Source organism: Macrotis lagotis, chromosome 2 (assembly GCF_037893015.1).
Source record: "Macrotis lagotis isolate mMagLag1 chromosome 2, bilby.v1.9.chrom.fasta, whole genome shotgun sequence".
NCBI classification, from domain to species: domain Eukaryota; kingdom Metazoa; phylum Chordata; class Mammalia; order Peramelemorphia; family Peramelidae; genus Macrotis; species Macrotis lagotis.
Window position 1 is genome coordinate 213,914,655 of NC_133659.1, and position 27,849 is coordinate 213,942,503.

A 27,849-nucleotide genomic window follows, 5' to 3' on the forward strand; every position below is an offset into this window, starting at 1 on the left:
ATGGAGAAGAGCGAACGTAAATACAATGAAGTGTTGGTGCAAGAAGTCAATTTTTATTGAGTGCTAGATAGAATTATGTAGGAAAAGGTTTAATATGAAGGGAAACTTGATAATGACAAGATGGGAATTCTCTACTATTCAATGGAAGTGGGAATTAATTCATTAAATTATTTTTTACAATGATAATTCAAAAGGCAAATAAGGCACTAATAATTTAAATAGGAGGTGACATTATAAAGGTAGAAAAGGGCATACAAAAGGGAGAGTAGGAGTACCAGCTATTCCACACTTCTGATCAGAGCTAGTCTTACTTTCTTCATTATTTCAAAAGTAGTTGTATAATATCTGATTCAGTGGAAAGAAAGGAAGGAATGAAGGAAGAAGGAAAGAAAGGGAAAGAGGGAGAAAAAAGAGGGAGAAATAGAGGAGGGACAGAGGGAGAGACTGAAAGTAACAATCAAACAGCATAATTGAGACACAAAGTAATATATTATAGAGAATATTCTTGCCTCCACTTTTGAAGAATGACATTTTCCTGGAGCACAGAGGATATTGAAGAAGAATAAGGGAAGGAATGTTTGTTGCATGAATTTCTTGTTAATTTAACTAAAATCAAACAACAAATGAACTTCAATTTGGCCTTTGTTTTCCTTTGACAGCTCTCATATAACTATTCAAAAAATCCTGAACACCATGAAAATGAAATGAATGGAATCAGTCAAAGCAGCCTCTTAGTACTGTTAATAGTAAGAAGAACTTTCTTTTGGGATTTGTATTTATGGAAGAAGGGGAATAATATTTATGAAAAAAATTGATTTTATTTGAACTGTGTAAAATTTGTAAGCTCTTTGTAAATGTTTTAAAATCTATGTGCAAATATTGTTGGTCCTAAATTTGGCAATATTTTTGTTATAGATATGTGCATCATAAAAGACAAAGAATTACTAGCATTCCCCAGATTATTTGGCATTATTAAATTCTATTGTAATATCCCATTTTGTCATGGAGATTACCTTAACTCTGGGATGCTATGCCAAGTGAAGCAGCAGTTCTTGGAAAGACTTTAAGTATAGGGTTGATATTGTATAAGTTTTTATTTAGCTAAATTTGGAGGGACTGTTTTCTAGGTAATGCATTTCTCTAAGAACATGTAAAATGATTTGCTTTCTACATTGTTTGAGGGAATACTCACACTTACTTCATTCCTCAAAGATCTGTGATTTTGTAAATATTTTTGTTTTTTTGCTATATTGTCACTAATGGTTATTCTTCTTTCCTGGTAGCCTTATCTTCACTTTGTCATTCTCCTTTTTGTTCTACGGTTTCTGGAAATGAAATATGGCAAGAAAACAATGAGAAAAGACCCTATCTTCAGGTAGACACAAACATCTAAATTAATTTAAATATTAAATATTTGACCATCACATTAAGCACAACTAATTCAATTTAAAATATTTATTGGAAGCCTATTAGGAGAAGCTAGGTGGCATAATGGTTAGAGTGCTGAACCTGGAGTTAGGAAGATACATTTATGTGAATTCAAATCCAACCTCGAGGGGGTGGCTAGGTGGCTAGGTGGCGCAGTGGATAAAGCACCAGCCCTGGAGTCAGGAGTACCTGGGTTCAAATCTGGTCTCAGACACTTAATAATTACCTAGCTGTGTGGCCTTGGGCAAGCCACTTAACCCCGTTTGCCTTGCAAAAACCTAAAAACAAAACAAAAAAACCCAAATCCAACCTCGAATATATATTAGCTGGGTCACCCCAGGCAAATCCCATAACCCCTTTTGCCTCAGTGTCCTCATCTGTAAAATGAACTGAAGAAGAAAATAGCAAACCATTACAATATTTTTCACAAAAAACTTCTAATGAGGTCACAAAGAGGACAAAATTAAAACAGTATAATAATAACATTATGAACAATCCTTGTGCTAGGTAGTATGGTGGATACAAAATAAATTTAAGGAATGGGTTTTGCCCTTGAGCAACTTAAATCTAATGGAGTGAGAAAAATTCACTGATAAAAACACAATAATTAAACCGTGGAGTATGTGGTGCTATAATTGGTAAATGTTCAAATCAGGGAAATCCAAAAAAAATATTTATAGAAGTGGTAGAATTTGACTCAAGACACTGAGCAGGAAGAGAAAAAGACTGCAAAAGCATGAAGGTGAATATTGATGTAACAAAGATTATAGGAAAGTTGAGCTAACTAGTCTTTCTTTTCTTTTTACAAAGAAAAAAATTAAATTGAGAAATATTTCTAAGAAAAGATATACATACGTGTGGCTATTCCAAAACTCTTAGGGAAGTTTTAAGCTTTACATAAAAATGATACACACACACACACACACACGGAAATCTCACGAAATGACTTCTCTCTGTAGAATAAATAAATAATGCCAAATTATTTATAATATATTTAAAATGTAGATTCTGTAGGCTATTAAATTATAAGCTTATGTAAAAGTGATACTGAATTTATCAAAGTTTTTGTCACCATACATTTTCTGAGAGGCTACATAGTGTGGTGAATAGGTCAAGCTAGGAGTCTAGAAAATTAGGGATAAAATCTTGATTCTAACACATATCAATTGTAGATGACCCAGGTTAAATTGAATAAAATTAAGTCTCAGTCTCTTAGTACTCCCATGCAATTTTCTAGGATTATAAATCATAGATGCATTACCAATGTTTACCAGTAGAGGGAATTTCAGCACTGTTTTTACCATATTGTTAAAACTGTGTCTGGACATTTAGCTGCCCTACCTCCCAATCTCAGCCCTCACCAGTAAAGCATTTCCTTAATTATTGCATACAGAAAGCACAACTTCTACCATGTCAAAATATGTGACAATTTCCTTTATCAAACATGAAGAACCACTGGTGTTGAGCAGCAAATTATGCCAGTAATAAAACATATAAAATAGAAAAGTCAAAAGTGAGTGAACTATAATTTTTCATTTAAAAATTAATGATATAAAAATTTTTATTCTTCAAAGTAACATGATTGAATAAATCATCATTTTTAAGTCAATGGGGTTAAGTGATTTACCCAAGGTCACACAATTAGGTAATTATTAAATGTCTGAGGTCACATCTGAACTCAGGTCCTCCTGATTCCAGGACTGTTGCTCTTTCCACTGTGCCACTCAGCTGCCCCAACCATCAGTTTTTAAAAAAATCCTTTTTTTTTTTGTTCTAAGAGTATATGGAAGATATAAATAATCACACTAAGCAATTTTCAGTTAAGTTGATCTGCAGCTAGCCAAGCAGGTGAATTTCTTTTTTTAAAGATAACTTAAATTGAAATATGCACATTATAATATTAAAAAAGGTCATAGTAAACAATATTTCTCTGAGTATAGATATCCACCATTCAAAATTTAAAAACAGTATGTTGTCTCAGATTTCAACTCATTAAATAATTTGCTGTATAAAACAGTTCTTTATTCTTTATCTAGTAGTACTTGTTTTCCTTATCATGTCTAGATTTATTATTATTATTATTATTATTACTGAAGAGATTCAGGAGGTCTGTTTAGCTGCATAGTAGATTACAGCAAAGGGAATAGTGTATATTAAGAATCGTAAGGTTAGCTTAGGAACATTTAACAAGAAACTTTAAATCCAAAGAGGATTTTGTATTTGATTCTCTAGGAAAGAGAGAATTACTGTATTTTATTGGTATATATTGGACTGGCAGTAGAGATGGACAGACCCAATCTTTAAGAAAATTACTTTAGCAAGTGTATGGAAGCTGCATTAGAATGGGACAAGAGAGGGTTCTTTATGCTAAGCGATCTATTAGAAGGTAATTTCAATAACTTTAAGTGAGAGGTAATGAAGACCCAAGCCAGCTATGTGGCACACCAGGGTTACAGCTAAGAAGACTCATTTTTCTGAGTTCAAATCTGGCTTCAGACATCTATTCTTTATACCTGGGTAAGCCTGATCATCTTAACTGCTCATCTGTAAAATGAGTAGAGAAGAAGACGACAAGCTGCTCCAGTATTTTGCCAGGAAAGCCACAAATGGGGATCATAAAGAGTTGGACATGACTGAAATGACTGAACAACAACAAAATGAAAGCTCTATGGGGGCTAAAAGTAAAGAGGCTGATTGCCTCACCCAAAAGAAAAATAGAAAAATTCAGAAGAAGGGTGGGTTTGGAGGAAAGATAATGAATAAGATCTGCAATTCCTTCTGATCCACGAAAGAAAGAAAGAAAGAAAGAAAGAGAGAGAGAGAGAAAGAAAGAAAGAAAGAAAGAAAGAAATGATTCTTACAGACTGAATATGTCCCTAGCAGAGAGAGCTTGCATCCTGCAGAGTGTCTGTTACAGTCACATCATGAAGTCTGGGGAGCAAGAGATGGATATGCTAGGGAGAAGGTGGATTTTCCCAATGGTACCTAAGCAGTTGTTTCCATGAGTACCTGGGTCAGGATTAGGTTATAATTGATGTCAGGGACTAAAGAGGGAAAGGTTAGAAGGTTGTGCAATGGCAAAAAGGGTAGCGTAGGGTAGTGCTAGATTGTATTAGCTGAAATGTTAGATTGTTGTTATTGGTGTGATGCAGACTAATCCCATGATTTGTTGCTTAGGGAAGAGTGAAGTACCACCATCTTTCCATATCGCAATTGTTTGATCATACATCTTCTAAGGTCATATAGGCCTCAAAAAGGAAAGTTAAAGATTACTGAAGATATTTTAGAAAACTAGGAGAATATAGTAGTACCACCATCAGAAATGGGTTATGTGGGAAGAGAAGTTGTTTTGGTGAAGGACCATTAGGGAGTGATAAGAAGTTTTTTCCATCTTTTTTTCTGTTCAATCAAAAGAATACTTTATTGGGACTTCAGTTTTTTTGACATTAGCTTTTCACCTGAAAAATCCATCCTCCAGACAGCTGACAAGTTGTTTTGTTGTTGTTCATTCATGTCCAATTCTTCATGATTCCATGTACCATAACAGGCCAGGCCATTCTATCCTCCACTATCTCTTGAAGTCTCTCCAAGTTCATGTTTGTTATTTCCATGGTACTATCTATTCATTTCATCCTCTCTGTCCCCTTTTCCTTTCATCTTTAATCTTTCCCATTAGGGTATTTTATTGTCTTCTCATTACGTGGTCCAATATTTTAGCTTCAATTTCAATATTTGACCTTCCAGTGAATAGCATGAATTAATTTCCTTAAGTTTTGTTGAATTTGATCTCCCTGTTGGCAAAGTAGATTTTTCTAAAGCAGAGAATCTCTCTCCTACTAGAAAAAGTAGGATCTATACATATTCCTTATATGTTCTAGGATCAAATATATATTCCTTTTTTGTCTTTTGATGTCCTTTACAACCTTGCTTGTTGCCTTATTGACTTGTTCATCTTATTATATACTACATAGCACATTCATATCATTTATGGTCTGGCCAAATGATAATTACATGACACTTTATCTTATACCTCTATGAATTTCCATGAGTTGTTTCTAAAATTTGAAATATTCTCCCTCTTCCTCTCAGTTTCTTAATATTCTTAGTTTCCTCTAGGTTGCCTTCTATATGAAGCTTTTCCTGATCTCCTCCTTCAGCTTCTAGTGCTTTTACTCCCCAAAAGTGACCTATTACTTAATAAGATGTTCATTGTTGTTCAGTCATTTTCATTATTTCCAACTCTTAGACAGATTAATACTATATACTTTTATGTGCAAATACTTTTTCCTCCTACAGAATATAAGCTACTTGAGGGGAGGGCCTGATATTTTTTGTCTTTGTATGACCACTACCTACTTTAGTGCTTGGCTCATTATAAATTCTAAATAAATGTTTTGGGTATTTTGGGGGGGGGAATTGGTTAATTGATGATCTTTATGTTATTCTTTGTAGAATTTCTCCAAGATGTAGTGAATCTTTTCCAAACCAAGAAGAATTAGAAGGTGAAGATGAAGATGTTCAAGCAGAAAGAGTAAGAACTGCAAGTGCATTGACTGCTTTCAACCATGATGAGGTAAAATCAAATGAGTAGATATTCCTTAAATTATTTTTTTTTCTTTTATACATTAATTCATTCATTTTGCCTAGATTTTTCTTTTGGGAAATCTTGTTGATTTTCATGAACTTTATTTCCAAATAGATTCCCATCTCTCCCCATATCATTTTTGATTCTTTTATGGAACCAACTCAGTCAACTTTGGTTGTAAAACTTACGTAGCATTCAATTTCAAATTCTTCTTTTCCCTTTCCATTTCCAATTCTGTGGTCACCAATATTCCTGGGTCACCTTCATAATTGACTAAGTTAAATTCTTGTTATCTCTGCCAGTTTTATAGATCTAAGGTGAAATCTCAGAGATCTTTTCAGTTTTTTTCATTATTAGTGATTTAAAAATGTTTTTATATGACTGTTAGTAGCTTATAATTCTTTGTTGTTGTTGTTTTTGCAAGGCAGTGGGGTTAAGTGACTTGACCAAACTCACACAGCTAGGTAATTATTAAATATCTGAGATGGGGATTTGAACTCAGGTCTTCCTGGCTCCAGGGATGGTACTCTACAATACCACCTAGCTACCCTAATACCTTATATTTCTTTTGAAAATTGTTTATAATTTTTGATTACTTATCTTCTAGGAGATTACTTTTGTCTTACAAATTTGAGTTAGATTCCTATATATCTTGGAAACTGACCCTTCTAAATATATTTCATAAAAAAAAAATTTCCCCCCAATCAATAGCTTCCCTTCTGATGTTAGCTGCATTGATTTTGCTTATCCAAAAATTTTAATTTCATTTATTGAAATTACTATTTTTACTCTTAATGAGTTATTCTATCCTTTCTCTAATGGATTCTTTCTCTAGTCATTGACATTGGCATCAAAATTTTCTAATTTTTATGTGGTGACTTTTGCTATTTCTGTTGCATTCTGAATTTATTGTGGTATATGGTATGTGATATAGTTCTAAACCTAAATTCTGCCAAATAGCTTTCTAGTTTCCTCAGTAGTTCATATCAAATTAGGAATCCATCCCCAAGTGATCATATTGCTGCTCTTATATAATACTTGGTTATCAAATTAGATTGTTTTGGATTCATTTTAACCAATTCCAAATAATTTTGATGATTATTGATTATAAATGCAATATGAAGTGCCAAAATACTATTTTCCTTTCATTTTTTAAATTCATCTTTTCCCTTGAGAACGTAGCTTCTTTGTTCCTTTGAATGGATTTTGTTTCCATTTTTGTAGGTCTAAAAAATACCCCTTAATAGTTTGATTAAAATGCAATATATCTTTAAGTGAATTTAAGTAGTGTCACTTTTATTATCCTGGCATTCTCTAGCCATGTTGTATAAACACCTCTTCAGTTATTTAAGTCATTCTTTATTTCTTTAAAGTGTTTTAAATTGTATCTATATATTTACTATGCCTCAACTGGTTGACTTCCAGATGTTTTATATATTCTGTAGTTATTTAGAATATTTCCTTTTAAATTATTTTCTCCTGAATTTTTAAAATTGCTACATAATAATGTTATTTGTTTAAGGGGGAAATACTTCATTGAAGCTATTCATTATGTCAATTGTCTTCTTTCCTGATTTGCTGTTTTCTAAGTAAATCATCATATTGTTAGTAAAAACAGATAATTTTATCCTCTTTGCCTGTGTTTATGTCTTTAATTTCTTTTATTTGGCTAACTGCTTTCATTAGCATTTCTTGCATTATATCAAATAGGGGAGAAAGAAGGTATCCATTTTTATGTTTCTCCTACATTTATTCTGCAGGCTCCTAGTATGTTCCCATTATAAATGAAACTAGCTTTTGTTTTTAAATAAATGCTTTTTATCATATTAAAATATGACCTGCTTGTGCTTTTTCTTTAGATAGTATTTAGTTTAAATGAAGGAAAATATTGATATGATCATGTAGTTTAGACTGTTTTGTTTTTCATATAATTAGTTATGCTCATTGGTTTTCTTAATTTTGATTCATTCTACATTCCTGGTAAAAATTCAATTTTATTATGGTGAAAATTTTCCTTTTGGGGGGGCATAGTGTTGAAATCTTTTACCTAGGATTTTCTTGAAAATTTTGAATTGATACTTATTCTTTATCTTTGTCTAAGCATTGGGACTATATCCTGTAAATGGAGTTTGATGTAGAATGTGTCTTTTTTAATTTTTGAGAATTGGCTTAACATAGGTATTAATTACTTTGTAAATATTTAATAGAATCCATCTGATCAGAATTTCCCTGAATCTACTTTGTAATTTTTTAATGGCTAATTTTATTTCACTTTCTAAGATTAGTTTGTTTAAAATTTATTTTACATTCCTCTGAAACATTTAGATGGTTCGCTGAGCATGTTTTTAAATAAAGTTAATCTGCTGACTTTAATTTAAAAGTATACTGAACTTTCTCATTCTTATACATATGAAAGGAACTCTGCTTGATTTTGAGTAGGTATTCATAACCACTGAAATTAAGGGAATAAAGGACAAATAATTTTTTTTCTTTTTGAGGAAAAATCTGGCAAATACAGTTTTACTTGCAAAATCCAAATAAGACCCTGTGAACTGAAAAATTTGAAAACCATTTGTTGTAAGGAATAATGAGGAGTCAGATCTGTGGTTTAATCTTCTCTTAGTCAAACTTAAATGAAGGATTCTTTTAAACTGGACATTATGGTTGTTCAAAGATGGGCAGCTTCACATAAACATGTACTACTATTCCAATGAATCTTCATAAGAAAGAAAAGATACTCAATGATCAATAAATACATTTAAATAAAAATAGGAATTGCCTTTTCAGACATGAACATTATGTTTTGTTTTGTTTTGTTTTTTTTGCTATGCTTATTCACATAGTAGTTTAAAGTGGCTGTACATCTCCACAAGAATCCTAGGTATGGTTAGTCACCCCTCTATCAACTACTGGCCTATTTTCCTTATTCACTTTTACTCATGAAGGATTATGCTCAGTTTCTGGGTAAATTGATCTTGGTTGTAATCCTAGCTCCCTTACCTCTGAAAATATTATCTTCACAGCCCTCTGCTCCTTTAACAAGTAAGCCACTAAATCTTATGATTCTAATATTGGCTCCACAATATTTAGATTATTTCTGACTGCTTACAGTATTTCCCATTTGACTTTGGAGTTCTGGAATTTGTCTATAATATTTCTAGGAGTTTTCAATTTGGGATTTTTTTCAGGAGTTTATTGGTATATTCTTTCAATTTCTATTTTACCCTATGGATCTAAAATATCAACAATTTTCCTTTCTTGAACTATCATGTTTAGGTTCTTTTTTTTAAAATCATAGCTTCCAGATTTAATAGCAATTTTTGAACTTCTTTCCTCAATCTATTTTTCATGTTACTTGTTTTTCTGGTGATATATTCCATATTTTCTTCTATTCTTGTCATTTTTAAAAATATTTTATGTTTCTTGATATCTCATGCAGTCATTAGCGTTTACCAATTATAATTTTGCCCAGTTCTATTTATCTCTTTTTCCTTCTGACCTACTATGCTTTTTTTAGATTTTTCAAGGCAATGGGGTTAAGTGGCTTGCCCAAGGCCACACAGCTAGGTAATTATTAAGTGTCTGAGGTTGGATTTGAACCCAGATACTCCTGATTCTAAGGCCGTTGCTCTATCCACTGTGCCACCTAGCTGCCCCCCATTATGCTTTTTAAGGAGTTTTTTCTCCTGTAGTGGATTTTTGGGGGTATTTTACCTTTAGACCAATTCTGTTTAGTGTTTTTTAATAAGTTTAGTAGTTTCTTTAGATTTTTTTATAGCTCTTTTTCCAACTACTAATTATCTTTTCCTAATTTTCTTTCATCAATCCACTTTTCCCCCATATTTTCCTCTACCACACTCGTCTTTTTCTTTAACTCTTCTAGGAGCTCCTGTTGAACTTGTGTCCACTGAGCATCTTTCTTTAAAGTTTGTAGCTGTTTTCATATTATTTTCTGAGTTTGTGTGCTGCCACCACTGTAGCTCTTTATGATCAATTCTTTGTTTAGCTTGCTCATTTTCCAGTCTGTTCTTGACTTTAAACTTTTATATTAGTGTTCTTATCACCTCAGAGTGGGGAGGTACTATCCAAAGTTTCAGGCTTTTTCATGCTTTTGTTTTCAGAACTAGTTGGCTACAAGTTTTCTGTGCTCTCAAGAGTGAAGTGTGATTACTGATCTTCAGGTGAGGTGAGCACTCTGGTTTCTACCCAGGAAAGGTCTCTGTTTACCTGAAGCTGCAAGCACCAACACTTTTCTTGTCCCTGGAACTGTGTCCAGATCCCTAATTCTCATGAAATTTTCTCCTAGTGTTTCTTCTCCTTGTGACCAATCACAAACACTCCTTTCTGCCTTGGAACTGCAACCTAGAACTGCAGATGGGCAACAGCATTGTCAATCATTGCCAGCTGTAAACAGCACCATCAACTGATTCTCTGGAATCTCTTTCCAACCAGTTGTCTGATCTCCTTACCTTTGCTGGGCTACAATCTTCTAAAGCTGCTGCTATAGAAAGTTATTCATTCTCTCTCTCCCCTCATCCCTATCCTGGTCCCCCTCCCCTTCCCACTCTCCCTTTCCTTTCCTTTCCCCCTCCCTTCCCACCTCCTCCTCCTTCCCCCGCTTTATCTGCCTCTCTCCTTTTCCCTCTCCCCCCTCCCCCTCTCCCCCTCTCCCCCCTCTCCCCCTCTCCCCCTCTCCCCCTCTCCTCCCTCTCCCTCTCTCCCATTCTCCCATCTCCCATTCTCCCATCTCCCTCTCTCCCATGTCTCTCTCTCCCATTCTCCCATCTCCCTCTCTCCCATCTCTCTCTCTCTCTCTCTCTCTCTCTCTCTCTCTCTCTCTCTCTCTCTCTCTCTCTCTCTCTCTCTCTCTCTCTCCCTTCCCTCTCTGTGTAAGCTCCAGGACAGACCTTTTCCCTGATGTCCCAGATCTCTCCTGTAGACCTTCTAAGTCATCTTAGAGTGGAAAAATATCTAACTTTAACTTTTATAAGTTTGTCATTTCAAAATTTGATTTGATATGTTATTTTAGAGTTGCTTGGAGGGGATTGTTGAGAAGGTTCAACAATGTTATTGTCTATGTTCTGCCATCTTGGCATAATATTTTTAAAATATACAGAAGAAAGCAAAGTTCATAATGGAATACCAATAGGATAATTCTTCTACTACCAGGTTAAAATATGATACAGATCATATGTAGTAAAAGTCTATCATTTCATATGCAATTTTTTGTTTTTATTTATATGTTGCTTATATTTGTCTATGATTGTAGTTAATGATAACAAACAAAACAATCAAAAACTTATTCTCTAAACATGCTCTAGGACTTTGTAACTTAATTACTTTTTTTTTTACAATTTAATTGCATGTTTCCTCAATGAAAAATATGATTTGTTCCATAGTTTGGAATAAAAAGGGGCCTATTCAGGAGAATGCAAGTACCCTTCTGAAATTTAATGAGGAACTGAACTATCTTTTTCAGAAACCTGTTATTATTGCTAGCTGTCTGCGAAAGGAATATGAAGTCAAGAAGAAAATCTGCTTTTCAAAGAGTAAGAAGAAACTGGCCACAAGGAATATCTCTTTCTGTGTGAAAAAAGGTCAGAAATACTGGTACCTTTTACAATATACTTCTGATATTTGAGGTTTAGAATGTCTGAGGAGAAAAATAGTGAAGGTTGTAGTAAAAGTGTGTATTGGAGGGCAGAGTACAGAAGTTTGTTAGTTAACATTTAAACATTAAAAGGGTTCACATGGAGAAGATAGTTTGATCTATTCTGATAAGTCCCTGGGGGGAATAAAAATGAATCATGTGTAGAAATTAAAGGGAGTTATATTTCATTTTAATATAAAGAACTTCCTAAGAATTAGATTAGGATAATAGCTGAGACTCTCATTTCCTTGGCCTAGAGAACTCCCAGGTGATGAAATTTTTTCTACCTGTGCATATCAGTACCTTCTCAACTGAGAATTTTTAATAGTGTTTTCCAGGGTCTTATAGATAACATAAGGGAAACTAGATGATGCCATGACTAGAGTCCTGGACCCAGAGTCAGGAAAACCTGAGTTTAAATTTGGACTTAGACACTTATCAGTTATGTGACATTTAACAAGTTTTTTAAAAAACTTCTCTCTGCCTCAGTTTTCTTAATGTAAAATGAGGAGCATAAAGAAACTAACTTTATAAGGTTGTTTTAAGGATCAAATGAGGCAGTAATTGTAAAGTACTTAGCACATTGCCTATTGAAGAAAATACACTATTCCCTGGTTAGGAAGTCATCATATCTATGTAGAAATCATTCTACTTATTTGAATAATGTAGAATTCAAAATAACATATTGGATTTTTATGAACTTGAGTTCTATTCACAAAGAAACTAACAGAGTAATGATTTCATGATGGATTTTTAAATTTTGAAAAGATATTTAGTTAGTGGATATTCAAATTATGAAGACTGACAGTCAGCCCAATTTCTTTCAGGTGAGATCCTGGGACTACTAGGGCACAACGGAGCTGGCAAAAGTACATCTATTAGGATGATAACTGGAGAGACAAGACCAACTGCAGGAGAGGTAAGTGAAATGAAAGGAATATACTTTGATGAATCAAGACCCAAGAGAAAATTTTAAATAATGATGATTATTTTTTATAAAAATAGGTTCTTTTGCTATTTTTTCAGCATGCTCTGGATAGTAAGTGGTTGAATGAGTTCCATTCACAGATGATTTCCATGATACCTGCTTTAATAAAGGATACATTTCACATTTCCTTTACTAGGTAGAAAAGTTGTTAAGCCAATTATCAGGACTCTCATTTTGAAGACATATTCTATTTGTATTTATGTACAATTAGAATTTCCCTTTCAATGAATATTGCTTCACTGTTTCATATGATGAATCTTAGCGGAATTACTTATTGAGCAATTGAAAGCATTGTATAAAGTCATGATAAGAACTTTGGATAGTGCTTTTTGGATTTATAAGAGAGTTCATGTACACTATTACTTTTGATACAACCCCATGAGTTAAATGGGTTTTGGCACTGTTACTGTGCATTTTTGTGTGTAGGGAAGGAGAGGGAAGGGACTATATCACTTGACTTGGTCACTTGGCTAGCAAATGATGGGTCTAGATTCCACCTTCAGTGCTCCTTTTGCTCTATCTTACTACCCACCAATAAAAAAGAATAAATAAGTTCTTCCAGAACTTCTATTAAATATAGAAGACAGCACATAATCAACTGAAATATTCTTGAATATTGTCAAGGAGAGCATAATTTGGGTATTGTTCTGGTAGTTAGAGATCACTGCTGCTAGAACAGAGAAGTTCCTTGAAATTCATTTTGTGAGTCTAGAAATATCTGCTTCTGTTCACAAGGGAGGATCTAACAAAAGCTTCAAAGGTAGAAAAACAATGCTGGTCTAAGCAAGATTGAACAGTAGAGGAAGTGTTTAGTTTGGTTTCATTTTATTTTTTCCCCTTCTCTTTGGGAAACTAAATCATAAACCACATGGAAGTAAAAAAGTAAATTTGTTCATTTTTACTTTTTTCTTCTTTAGGAAATAGTTTTGTTGCTTATTTTATTTATTTTTATTGATAAATTTTGTTTTGAGAGTTGAGGGAATTTGAAATACTTTTTGCTCCTCATTTCTATGTCCCAGCTCTACCTTTAATACCATCACTTGAAGTTCTCTTCCTCTGAGACTCATTCAAATCATATATGCCACCAATAAATCAGTTACTGTTACCTAAAGACCTCCAGAGAGAGAAAGAGATAGGTTCTTTGGCATTTTCTTGGCAAAGATAACAAACTGATTTGATTTTCCTTCTGTAGATAATTTTACAGATGAGGAAAAAGAACAGTTAAGTGACTTGCCCAGCTAATAAGTGTCTCAGGTCTTCCTGACTCCAGACTTGGCTCTGTAACCATTGTGTTCCCTAGCCACTATATACAGATAGATGATAGATAGATATTCCCTCATTCAGCCAAACCTCCCAATTTCTCACCTTACTGTACTTCTTTGCCTCATTCAGTCACACAAAGAGATGACCTACTTTTGATCTTTCCATAATCCCAAAAGTATTGCTTCTAAATTCACAAATTCTTAAAATCTTTTATTGATCATTATTTGTTGTTTGATTTGTTATTTGTTCTGCATCTCTCTCTGTCTTGTGATCCCAAATCATGTTCCTTGTCCTCACCACAACCTCCAATTTCTTTGACCTTCAATTAGTTCCCAGGCCATATCCCAATTAGTTACACTCTCCTTCTTCCCCCATCTTGACCCTTTGGCAAACTATTTCAACTTTATGTTGCTTTCTCAAGTTCCTTGCTCTCTTATCACTGAATCTTTCTCTTCAAAGTCTCAAACTTGGATGACCCATACTCTTTTATGCCTTAGCTCCTACTCATATGCTACTGAATGGAACTAGAGAAATCTCAAAACTTGGCTGACTGGATTCTCTATAAATTTATGCTATCTAATCTCAACTAAGCCCTCACTACAGTGAGCCAATCCTTCTACACCTTCCAAATTTATTCATTGTTGAACTCTACAGCATCTTTTGCAAACCTTTCCCCCTTCCCAAGCCTCCCATGGTTGCCTTGCTTCTCATCCTCTCATTCCTCCTATTTCACTGACAAAAATGAAGATGCTTTTTTTAAAACTGTATGCTTCATCCCTTTTCCACATGAAGATGTGATCCTTTTATTTGCTGAGACTAACTCTTTTACATTCACAAGGGATCATATTTATTCAGTAGATTTTCTCTTCTATCATTCCCTACTCTTTCATTAATCTGTAATCTGACTCCTAGAAGCTTCTAACCATCTTGAAAAATGCCCATTCTATCCCATGCTCAAAACAATCTTCATTTGATCCCTTGATTTTTCTTACCAGCTTTCATTGTTTATCTCTCTTCTTTTCTGGCTAAACTTTTTTTTTTTTGAAAAATATTGTCTCTAATCAGTGCCTTTACTTCCTCTCCTCTAACAGTTAACTGGATTTTGGTTTCCCAAGTCACCATTCACCTGAAACTGCTGTCTCCAAAAATTTCAATTAATTCAATCACCAAATCTAATGCTCCTTTTGTTTTTTGATAACCATTTTATTGATCTCTCCACAGCCTTTGACACTGATGATCACTTTCTTCAACAAGGTGTTCTTCTCTCCTTAGGCTTTTATGGCATGACTCTCTACTCATTCCTTCCTTAACTTGCTAATTACTCTTCATCCCACTAACCATGAGTATTTTCTTCTCTTTTCTCTTTCCATGAATTAAAAAAAAAACCCTGAAAGACAGTTCCTGGGTAACCAATGATCAATTTTAATTAGGCTAGCTAATAATCAATTAAGTGGTGGTTATTGGTTTGTCTCAGTAACCAAAGACATCTAATGGAAACACTGAAATACCTTATATATTTCTTTTGAAAAAGGAATGCTCATGATAGGAGAAATCAACCCTCATTAGTTGACATTTAAATAAGGAGATGAGCTATAAGTCTTCAGCTCCTCCAGCAGAGATAAACTAATCATGAGATTCAGTCTCTTCCAAGCATTCTAAACAGAGAAATCTATCACCATCCATACCTCTCTGGTTAATTTTCTCCTTCTTGGGCTGGGTCATCCCAAATTCCAGTGGAGAGAAAGGGCATGGCCTTTATTCCCCGAGGACAAGAATTCACATAGATAAGATTCTGTTTGTTCTTGAAACAAAAGTAAAATCTTCTAGTTGGGTGGAATCCTGTCCAAGATAGAGGAACTTGTACCTTGATGATTAGGGCAATGTCATCTATCAGTCATAACCTTCAGGGTCTGGCTGATTAACCTATTGGAGATTGAATGAAGAAATAAAAAGAGTGGATCTTAATTAACAATGGGTTATTAATATAATAGAAAATAATCATTTTCTCACCCTCTATGCTACTTTACTTTGTGATATCATGCTCTCCCTTGGATTTAATAATTACTTCTATGCTAATGATTCCAAATCTACTTATCTAGCCCTAACCTTTTTCCTTACCTCTAGTCCTCCAACCACCTACTTCATATCTCAAACTGGATATCTTATTGCTGACTTATTTTTCTTCTCTTGAGAACTTCTTGATCATATTTTTTGATCATTTATAGCAAACAGCTGTTATTTTTGTAGATTTGCATATTTGAATATCAGATTTATCAAAGAAATTTACCTAAAAGAATTTACCACGGAATAGTTTCCTTTTAAATTTCAACATTTGTTTGTACAGAAATCTTTAAATGTTGTTATAAAATGTTTAATTTTGGAAATGTAATAATTTTCTGGATCTCTTGTTTGATTAAGTACTCTTCTCCTATCCATTGTTTTGAAAGGAATTCTCTTTCCTGTTCCTCTAATTATTTTGCAACATGATCTTTTATATCATGGTCATTTATCCATTTGGACTTATGTCAGTCAATTAAAATTTATTAAGAATTTACCTTCTACTACTAATTATGGGGACTATGCAAAATACTGAACATACAAAAAAAAAAGGCAAAAGAACATTCCTGCCTTCAAGGAGCTCATGATCTAATGGAGGAGACAATACGAAAATAATTATGTGCAAATAAGCTAAATACTGAATAAATTGGAAATAGCATAGGGAAGGCTCTAGAATTAAGAGGTTCTGGAAAATGTTTCCTGTAGAAGAAGAGATTTTTTTTTAAAATTTGAGACATGAATGAAACCAGGGAAACCAGGAAGCAGAGATGAGGAGGCAGAAAATTCACATGCATGAGGGATAGCCAGTAAATTACCTGGAATTGTGATATGGGTTGTATGAGAAATAACAAGGAGATCGAAGTCACTGGATTAAAGGGTATGTTGAGAATGGAGGTGAGAATGAGTAAGATGTAACAAGACTGTAAAAAAGCATATGGGGAGGTTGTGAAAGACATTGAACAACAAACCAAGGATATTATATTTGATCCTTGAAGTAGTAAGAAACCATTGGCATTGATTAGGGGAAGGTGGAGGCCACATATTTGGACCTGTGTTTTAAGAAAATCATTTTGACTGCTGAATTGAGGATGGCCTTGGCATCAAATTAAATTTGTGTGTGGGGAGAGGAGTTGAGAATGATACCTAGGTCATGAACCTGGGTGATTAGGTAGAGGAAGATGCCCTTAACTGTCTTTGACAGTAATAGGCAAGTTTGGAAGAGAAGAGGGTTTTGATTAAAAGACAATGAGTTTTGTTTTAGATATGTTGAGTAAATTATATTTTGAGGACATTCAGTTTGAGGTATATGAAAGAAAACTGGAAATATAAGATTGGAAATCAGCAGAGAGATTAGGGTATGATGGGTAGGTTTGAGAATCATTAGCATAGAGATGGCTCAGGACTTGTTCATGTAGTAAAAATATAGACCCAATTATAGTGAGTATTTGAGCACACAGAAAAATGTTTTTTTCCTTTAAAACATTATACCAAAATAATAATCTAAAAAATCATTGTATACAATGTAGCATTTTTCAGAGAGATGGCTTATATTCATTATTCTGTTGATCCTTTATACATCTGTCCTTTTATCCATGACTATCTCTTCTAAGTAGTACTAAGTATGGTCCCCAAGTTAAACAGGGAACCAAATCAAAATAGTCCATTTATTTCTATATATATTATTAAAATCAATCTAAATGTCACATTGATGACTTGCTCCAGATCATTTCTATTTTTAAAAATTATTCTTTTTGTTGCAAATTTAATATCCACAAACACAGATATTTCAATATATTAAGATGAAATTTGATTATATAAAAACTTGTGGGAAAATCCTCATCCTATATCTATTTGAATCTAGCAATCATTCAATTCAGCTCTCTCAATTCTCTCAATAAAGATGAGAATGGGATAACAAAAATACTTTATTTCATTTGATATAATAATTCAGAGAGGTAAGTACAGAAAATATCATTCTTATTTTTTCAGATGAAGAAATTATAGTCAGATAGAATAAGGTTACATAACTAACAAGTGTAGGAGATGAGATTTAAACTTATATTTCTTTAGACTCCAAATCTAATACTCATTTCTCTATACTTTAGTATCTCTCGAAACTGAAGGGACTCTCAGGAGAGAAAGATATGATACAGAGAAGCTATGCAGGGACACATTCATAAAGGATAAGAAAACCTGTTCTTAGATGCATATTTTCATGTTTATTAGTTCTGTTTTTTGATCTGGCAAATCAATCTCTAATCCTTATACTTACAGATATTTTTATTTCTTCAATATTAGTATCTGCTTTACTAAGCAGAGTACACCTCATCAACCATTTACCTAACTTAAGTTGTTATTGTGAAACCATTTCATCACTAGGTCACCAACCTTTTATTGATAAACCTCTCCAAATTTATCTAGGCTTGTCCTTGGACAGTAACATCAACAGCTATCTTCTCATAACCTTTTCAGCTTGGTTTGCATATACCACAGTGTGTACTGATAAACATTTTGAGAGCTTAGAAGTCATTTCCATGTCACAGTTAGACACTGCATTAAGAATATAACAATGAGAAAGGGTCTGCTTTTATCATTCTTCAATCAATCTACTAGTAAATATTATTAAAAACTACTGTATGTTACGTCTTGGAGATACAGGGACAAAAAAAATGAAATAATTCCTAAATACAATGAGCTTACATTCCAGTGGGGGAGATAAGTACATAGAAAATATGTTCAAATTATAGTATTAATAAATATAATATGTATAAAAAGAGTGTAGGAAAGGGCAGTATTGTTTGGGAGATTAGATTAAGAAAGACATCATATAGAAGATGGTGTCTGAGTTTTATCTTTTTGTGAGGAGGAGGTGGAGTATGTTAAGGTTATGATTTTTTACATAAGGTACAAGAAGTTACTCAAAGTCCTAGGGTTCAAATAAACAGTCCTTTCTCTCAAAGCAGGGTCCAATTCTCTCAGGGTAAAAGAACTCTCCAAAGAGAGATCAAAACAATTTGAGAAGAGAGAAGTTAGAAAATACTAGCAAAGAAGTTAAAAGCAATTGTTAAGGAAATTCCTTAGGTTTCAAGCTTTCTGCCAGTTTTAAAAGCCACTTATATATTCTTTTTGCCCAGAAGGCATACATTTAGGTACCACTTCAATCCATCTGAGGCCAAAATTATCTCTCAATGTTCACTATAGTACTAGTTGGTATTATGGGAATGTGGAGGATTAACTCACACCTTTCCATTTCCACTAGTATTCTGACCCACAAAGGGTGGCAGCACATTCATATTCCCTCATTTGCTACTTCCTAAGGAAATTTAATGGTATGAATATCATTCCAGATCGGGGGGATAGTTGTACTTGGTTAGATATTAGATGAGAATTGTTTTTAAATCCATGGGTCCCTCTTTAATCTCTGAGTTCACTTAGTTCATACAACTGCCTGTTCTGACCATTCCAAAACTAATTCTGGTTTAAATAGGATAGTCATGTTAATAGTAATGGTCAAAAATTATTGCAATGGCTGACCAAATTGTGGTATATGATTGTGATGGAATACTACTGTACTGTAACAGATGATGAGCTTAGAAAAACATAGACATATGAAATGATGAAAAGTAAAATGAGAACCATTGTATACAGTAAAATAGCAACATTCTTTTAAGAACAATTTTGAGCAAATATGTCATTTTGACTATTATAAATACCCAAGTTATAAATACAAAGAACACATGAAGAAAGATGCTATCTGCATCCTGAGAAAGACATGATAAATAGAGGTATTTATAGAATGATTTTACATCCTTTTGCCTAATGGTAGTCATCTCTAAGGTGAGGGGGGAAGGAAAAAATGAAAAAAAATGATAACTTTATTAGATATTTAAAAAAAGAATAGCAAGTTGTACATAATAGATTTTCAGTTTCATGTGCAATCATTTTTTAAAATTATACTATGTTATGAAAATTCTTATTTTGAATAAAATTAAATAAATTGAAAAAATAAATAAATTAAAACTAAAATAAGTAACCATTTTAAGAAAAATCACAAGATAGAAAATACAGAGTTTTTCTTCAGTAGTCATAATTCCCTTTTCTATAAATTGTACTAGTAGTCTAACTAAATTTTGGAAAGCTATAACTTGAATTTCAGATTAGAGATCAGATGATTATCTTATTTTTTTTTAAACCAGAGCAGATAATTAAATCATGTAAGGTATGGAGAGGCTATGCTTTGCTTATGTGGAGTAATTGTTCACAATGAGGAATTCATTGACCATTTTAAGTTCAGCAAGTGAGTTTAAGTGAGCATCAAGTTCTTCAAAGTTCCTTCAAAAAGTATAAATGAAAGTAGAAGAATAAGGAACTTAAAACAGATAGTTGAGGTGGGGACAGGGAAGAGTAAGTGAATAATACTGATAATAAGCTGATTAAGTAAGAGAAGAACCAAAATTCATCATGTTCCTAAAGAAAAGACTAGAGCACTGTTTGGTAAATAATATTGACCATTGAGAATACAGGAATGATGGTCCTGGTAATTGCAGTGCAAAACCTTTACCAAATATAGGCCAAGGCACTGATGAGATCTGACTCTGTGTATTACTAGAAAAGATACTGTAAAATGTGGAACATCTGTCCATTATATATAGATTCATTCCTTAATTTTTGGGTAGGCTTGATATGGCTACCCAAATACTGTATTTTTTTAAGAGCTAAATTACTGTGGGTGGGTTTTTTCCCCTCCCTTGGTTATAAAAGTCATGAGAAGAACATTATAAAATACAAACTGCTGCATGCTGGGGCTGAATATTGATTGTTTTGTATAGGTGGTACTGAAAGGGAATAGATCATCCATGGGTCAACGAGATGTTAACACAATCAAGTTCCTTGGGTACTGTCCTCAGGAAAACTCACTGTGGCAAAACCTTACAGTAAAAGATCATCTGGAGGCATATGCTGCAGTGAAAGGGATGAAGAAAGAAGATGCCACAATTATGATTTCACGGTACAGTTTGGAGGTTTCTCTGAAAGGGGAATAGGGAAAACAACAGCCATGGAGATTTTAAATATTGTTCTTAACTTCTCATAAGTCATCAGACATTGAAGTGAACAAGTAGTTTCTTTCCTGTGTCTCAGTTAAGAAACGTTTTAGACAACTTAGTAAGATAAGAATCTGGAATTAGAAACATTGATCAAAGGAAACTGGAAAGAAGTAATTAAAATCACCAATAACAAGCAAAGTATAAGTATGAAGTTTTTCCCCCTCCCATGGGGTTACCGGGAAGCATTTTTCCTGAGTCAAATGAGATACAGTATTGCATCTTGTATTTTGAGAATGGTCATGACCAGCTTTTCCATATTGTCATTGTTCTATATTATGAATATTTTCTCCTGGTATTCCTCATTGATCAGCATGTTTGGTGAAACAATTCTATATTTTCCTTCCTCAGATTAGCAAATGTTCTTACATTACAAGAGCACATGAAAGTTGCAATCAAGGAATTATCAACCGGCATAACTCGAAAGGTATGTACTGGATTTACCACTATTCTAAGTGCTCACATTATGAATATAGTACCAAATATTATTTGTCTTCATTTCAGTTGTGCTTTGCACTGAGTATCCTGGGTAATCCGGCTGTTGTTCTCCTGGATGAACCATCAACAGGAATGGACCCAGAAGGGCAACAGCAAATGTGGTAAGATGTAGAACCTTGTAACAAATATATGGTTTTCATGGAGTCTATGATAATTAGTCCTCAAAAGGACTATTTTTCTAATACAAGCTAAGTAGTCAGACCTAGAGAAATTAGCACTTAGCACAAAAGATTTCCCTTTAATTTCCTAATTTTTATTCAGAAAAAAATGCTTCATAAAAGTTCAACAAACTTTTCATAGATTTTGTTGAGTTCCTACATTATATTAATTTTTTTCATTAGTTACTAATTTAATACTCTTCTTTTTTTCTTCTAATGTGTCTCTTCCAGAAAGAATTCTATTCTTGTGCATTCTCTCAGTGTTTTTTTTTAAACCCAACTCCTTCACTATAAACATTTAAAGTCATCTAATGTGATATGGCTCCTTTCCTAACTCAATTACCATCCTCCAAAATCCTCCTTTTAATATAATCTTAATTCTTCACTTTTTCTGTTCAAATTTATTTTGACAAGTTCTCTCAAAATATTGCATATTTCTCATAGTTGCATTCTTTTTTAAATTACATTTTTAAAATATTTTATGTTGTGAACTTCTTCTTCTTTCCCTCCCCACTCTATACCTGAGAAGTCCACTATTTGATACAATTATATGTTTGTGTATATGTATATCTATGCTTATATATATATATATATATATACATATATATGTATATACATGTCTATATATCTATATGTAAAACCATACAAAGCATACTTGTATTCATCAGTTCTTTCTCTGGAGATGGACAACATGTTCTTTTGTTGTTAATTTGAGTATTTATAATACTCAAAATAACTTAGTTGTTCACAGTTATTCTTTGAAGACTATTGCTATTACTGTACACATTTGTCATCTTGGTTCACTTTCTTAACTCAATTTCAGGAAAGTTATTCGAGCAACATTCAAAAACAAGGAGAGTGGTGCTATCCTAACAACACATTATATGGCAGAGGCTGAGGCTGTGTGTGACCGTGTTGCTATCATGGTGTCAGGACAGTTAAAGTGAGTGAATATACTGGTAGAACAATAAATCCATATAACTAAAGATAGGACAGAATAAGGGAAAATTTCTTCAGGGGATAATTAATTACAAACCTATTTATAATGTAAACTACTGGATTTACCTTTCCCTTTCTGTTTTTCCTTCTCTCCTCATCCTTCAGATGCATTGGTTCTATCCAACATCTGAAAAGCAAATTTGGCAAAGATTACTTACTGGAAATAAAAGTGAAGGAACCTGAGCAAGTTGAGCCTCTCCATGCAGAGATTCTGAAACTTTTCCCACAGGCAGCTCGGCAGGAAAGGTAAGTATAATTTTTCCCCCCTTTGGTGGGAAATTGCTCATTTTTCTGTAGTCAATTATTTTTCCTTTGTGATAGGTTTCAATACAATTTAGATTCTGAAGAAGAGAACTAGGAAGCAAGAGGTTTGACTTTTCAAGCCTTGGGAAAACAAAAAAAAAATAAATTAATCCAGGATCTCCAAATCTCAAATTTGAAAGCTACTTTTTAAAAAATATATTATTCATTTTCAACATTAAATTTTTTTGAGTTCTTAATTGTTTATTTCCCTTTCTCTTTTATCTTTTCTTCCATCTACTGAAAAAACAAGCAATATATCAATTACATATGTGAGATAATGCAAAATATATTTACCTATTAACCATGTTACAAAAAAGCAGGAAAATAAAGTGAAAAATTATCTTCAATTTGCACTTAGAGTTTATCAGTTCTCTGTGGAGGTGGGTAGCATTTTTTCATCATGAGTCCTTTGGAATTATCTTAAATCATTTTATTGATCAGAGTAGCTAAGTCTTTCACAGTTGTTTATCCTTTACATCATTTCTGTGATTATATACAATGGTTTCCTGGTTTTTATCACATTCCACATGAATTCAAAAAGGTCTTCCCAGGTTTTCTTAAATCATCTCTCTTGTCATTTTTTATAGCACAGTAGTATTTCATTACAATCAGGTACCACAACATAGCCTATTTGAGGACATCCCCCTAATGTTCAATTCGTGCCTGTCTTAAAAGAGATGCTATAAACATTTTGTACATTTCCTCCTTACATTTCTCCTCCATGGTAAAAAACTCTTCCATGCATGATTCATTTATAGGATTCTCCATTCTTCTTCTTAAATCCCTTATGATTTCTCTTTTATTTTTGTCTTTTTTAGGCTTTTCTTGAGTTTTGTGTTTTAATGTGAAATTTTTCTATTCCCTTCTGTTTTTTTCATCTGGAAGGTTTAAAAGTCATCTATTTTCCTGAGTTTCTTTTTTTTTCCTCTGAAGAATTATAGTCATTTTTTGGTTTATTGTTTTTAATCTTAATGCCTTCATCTTTCAGAAGCTTGCACTAATTTAACACAACTGCTAACACTTATGTGATCTTGACTATGACTCCATGGTATGTGAATGTTTTCTTCTGGGCAGCTTATAATATATTATCCTTAAACTGGAAGGTCTAAAATTTGGCCATAACATTCCTGAGAATTTTTATTTTAGTCACTCTTTCAGGAGAATACTGTGCTTCACAGGCCTGAAGAGAAGGAAAAAAAACAGGAGAGGGAGAAGATAGGACAAAACAATGGGGAAAAGTATTGAAGACTCTATTGCTTGAAGTGTGGCAAGCTACCAACCTCAGCAGAGCAGAATAACGGTTGCCAGAACCATTATGGGTGCTAGTAAGATGGAGTAAAATCAATCAATGTTGGCAAGAGGTTTAGGGAGCAAGATACAAAAGGAGCATGAAGCACTGGAGAATTACTGGGGAATGAAGTCCAACCCCATAACCATGTCAGATACCATAGGAAAAAGCTCTGGTTACTCAATCCTATTTGCAATGTGGTTGGTGAAGAGATATAAAATGGGGAAAAGTTGGGAGGTAGGACTGAAGCACAAAGTCAACTACATTTTCATTTCAGTATAAAGTACAACATAGTAATGCAATAATAAATATGTTCTATTGGTAGATTTGTCAACGTATTGTCAAACTGCTAATGGAAAGAACTTTGTACTACAGATACATAAAATCAAAGTACAAATACAAGAGTTTTGTTCACTTTTTTAAAAAAAGAGCCTTGCTATGTGAATGATAAACTATGATAATTAAGATGTGAATTATAATAGCTTTCTTTATAAACCTGTGATTTAGAATGGCCGAACTACTTATTATTCCATGTCTAGTAGCTTTTCTACTTCATTATTCTGTTGCTTATCTTTGAAATAGTTCCTGAGTGCTTTCTGTAATTAAATGATATTTCTATTCCTTTTGTTCTAGGTCTTTGGAAAACACTTTTGATTGGAATCAGAGGAAAGGTTGTAGGGTAGGAATAAAAAAAAAGAGTGAAGTGACAAACTAAGTGACTGTAGGAGGAAGAGATGCTTAGGGTTTTATATCTGGGGGATTTGGGTACCCAAAATGCAGAGCTGAGAGATAATGAGCTCCTGATTGGACAAGGGAAAGGACAGAAAGTTAGAGATTAGATAGGGAGGTGAGGAAACCTGAATCTTTGAATATGTGAATTGTATCAGTTTCACACTTGTGAAAATTATTACCAAGGTGGGCAGCTAGGGTAGTGCAATGAATAGAGCATTGACCCAGGAGTCAGGAGGACCTGAGTTCAAATTCAGCCACAGACACTATTAATTATTAAATTGTACGTGCGACCTTGGACAAGTGGCTTAATCCCATTGCCTTGCAAAATAAATTTTTTTGAAAATTATTACCAACAGTGTTGTATTTTTTTCATGGCACTAAAATTAAGGAGCAAACCTTTTATCTTCTTCTTCCTAGGTATTCCTTATTGATGGTCTATAAATTGCCTGTGGAGGTTGTACATCCTTTATCTCAGGCTTTTTCTAAATTAGAGGCAGGTAAGTGTGATGATTTTAAAAAATGAGATTCTGTGGGCAGCTAGGTGGCACAGTGGATAGAGCACTAGCCCAGGAGTCAGGAGGGCATGGGTTGAAATCAGACCTCAGACACTTAATAACTGCTTAGTTGTATGACCTTGTCCAAGTCACTTAACCCATTACCTTAAGAAAATAAAAGTTTTTAAAAAAAGAAAAATGAGATTCTATGTAGCCAATAATGATAAAAGATAAATATAATGATGAACAGAGTGCCTTGTACATTGAAAGTGCTATTCATTGATGATGATAGTATTTATATAGCACTTTTATATTTATACAGCACACTTTTATAGGACAGCTAGGTGACACAGTGGATAGAGTACTGTTATTGGAGTCAGAAGGATGGGAGTTCAAATGCAGCCTTAGACACTTTAAGTGGGCAAGCCACTTAACTCTGATTGTTTCACATCCAGGACCATATCCAGTCATCCTGATTCATATCTGGATGGATCCAGATGTCTCTGGAGGAGAAAGTGAGGCTGGTGACTTAGCATAGCATCCCCCTCACTTAAATCCAATTCATGTGCTTGTCATGGCATCACCTCCCTGTTTTTATGGTCTTCTTCAAGAACAAAAGACAATCATCAACACAGAGCACTTTAATAATATAATGCCTTCCTCACAGCAATGTTGTGAGAATGGTAGTACTGTATTATTATAATCACCATTTTACTGATAAGGAAACTAAGGCCAATATTAGCAGAAAGCTAGAAGGTGTTGGGACATAAGCAAAATCAGAACATTGATGTGCAATAAAATATAAGCAACTCAGGCAATTAATAGAATGAAACATTTAAATTTAATTAATATAATTAAAATAATAAGCATCATAAATAATGGTATTATATGATAATATTAATAAAATTACTTAAATATTAATGTAAGCAAATATTATATTAGTATGGTAATGCTATTAATAGCATTCTATTAATTATTATATTGGTAATATAAACATTAATATATAATAAAACAAAAAAAGAGAGCCTATGTTCATATCCTTACTCAGTATCTACTATACTGGCATGACCAGATGCAAAGTACTTAAACTTTTGGGCCTCAGTTTTCTCATTTGTAATATTAAGGAGTAGGACTTTTGATAAAAGGTCCTGTATTTTAGTTTTTTCAATGCTAGTCCGTCAATAAGCATTTTATCAAATGCTTATGGTGTGTTGGCCACTGTACTAAGCAGTAAAAAACACACAAAAGTGTTTGAAAGAAAGACAATGGCATTTACTAGTTGTATGATTTTGGGCAGGACACAACTTTTTTTCACCTCTTGACATCTATTGATAATAAAACAAGATGACCTCTGAGATGATTTTCAGTTATAAATGTATGATTCAGTGACAGTAGGAGAGTGGTAGAATTTTAAGCCAGTTCAGTAGCATGCTTTGAGTTGACAGGGTATATGTATTGGCATGTAAATATAAGCTTAAGCAGAACTCACCACTGAGTTGTATATAGCCTCAAGAAAGAGCTTTAGGCATGAGTGGACAAGTCTTAACAATCAAAGAAATCTCAAATGAAAAAGAATAGAGCCAGGAAAGTAAGGAAGAGGAATAAAAAAATGGCATCACATCTTGGACTTTATATGAGGAAGAATCAGCAGCAGTATTATAACATAGTAAATCATGACTTGTTCAATTGTTTCCATCATGTTCAACTTTTGTGACCTCATTTTGGATTTTTCTGGTTTACCATTTCCTTCCTGTGTGTAATGTCCTTTAAAAATCTTAAATTGCAATATAAATGTTAATTACCAATGTATCTTCACTAATCGTAGCATTGCAAATCGGCTTAATATAAAATAAAATAGTGTATTCTTATGTCCTAAGGAAAGCAGAATTTTCTGACATTAAATATATCTTTCCATAAGTAATATTGGAAAGTTTTCTTATTGCATATCTATCCATATGCATCCCGACAGCTAATTTTGGCATCTATGTCTCTGGTTCTTGCTAGTAGTCTAGATAGGAGATGACACACAGATATATAAAAGAGCTAAACACAAAATGGGCAGTTAAGTGGCACAGTGACTAGAACATTGAGCCTGGAGAGAGAAATAATCATCTTTCTGAGTTCAAATCTGGCCTCAGACACTAATTGTATGACCCTGGGTATGTCATTTAATTCAGTTTGCCTCAGTTTCTTCATCTGTAAAATGAGCTAGAGGAGTAAATGGCAAACCACTACAGTATCTTTATCAAGAAAATCTCAAATGGGCTTAGGAAGAGTAAGACACAACTGAAAAATGACATTAC

General features: G+C 33.5%; 1 protein-coding gene across 1 annotated transcript in view; it reads left to right on the plus strand.

Annotated features, from left to right (window-relative positions):
- The window catches only part of LOC141514159 (ATP-binding cassette sub-family A member 10-like), a 143,584-nt gene that overhangs the window by 112,294 nt on the left and 3,441 nt on the right, over positions 1–27,849 (plus strand). The window contains exons 27-37 of the mRNA XM_074224700.1: positions 660–746; positions 1,284–1,375; positions 5,881–6,001; positions 11,493–11,610; positions 12,491–12,582; positions 20,802–20,980; positions 21,426–21,501; positions 21,579–21,673; positions 22,554–22,673; positions 22,835–22,975; positions 25,470–25,549. Coding sequence (XP_074080801.1) covers positions 660–746; positions 1,284–1,375; positions 5,881–6,001; positions 11,493–11,610; positions 12,491–12,582; positions 20,802–20,980; positions 21,426–21,501; positions 21,579–21,673; positions 22,554–22,673; positions 22,835–22,975; positions 25,470–25,549 — 1,201 coding nt within the window. The remainder of the gene's footprint in view (positions 1–659; positions 747–1,283; positions 1,376–5,880; positions 6,002–11,492; positions 11,611–12,490; positions 12,583–20,801; positions 20,981–21,425; positions 21,502–21,578; positions 21,674–22,553; positions 22,674–22,834; positions 22,976–25,469; positions 25,550–27,849) is intronic.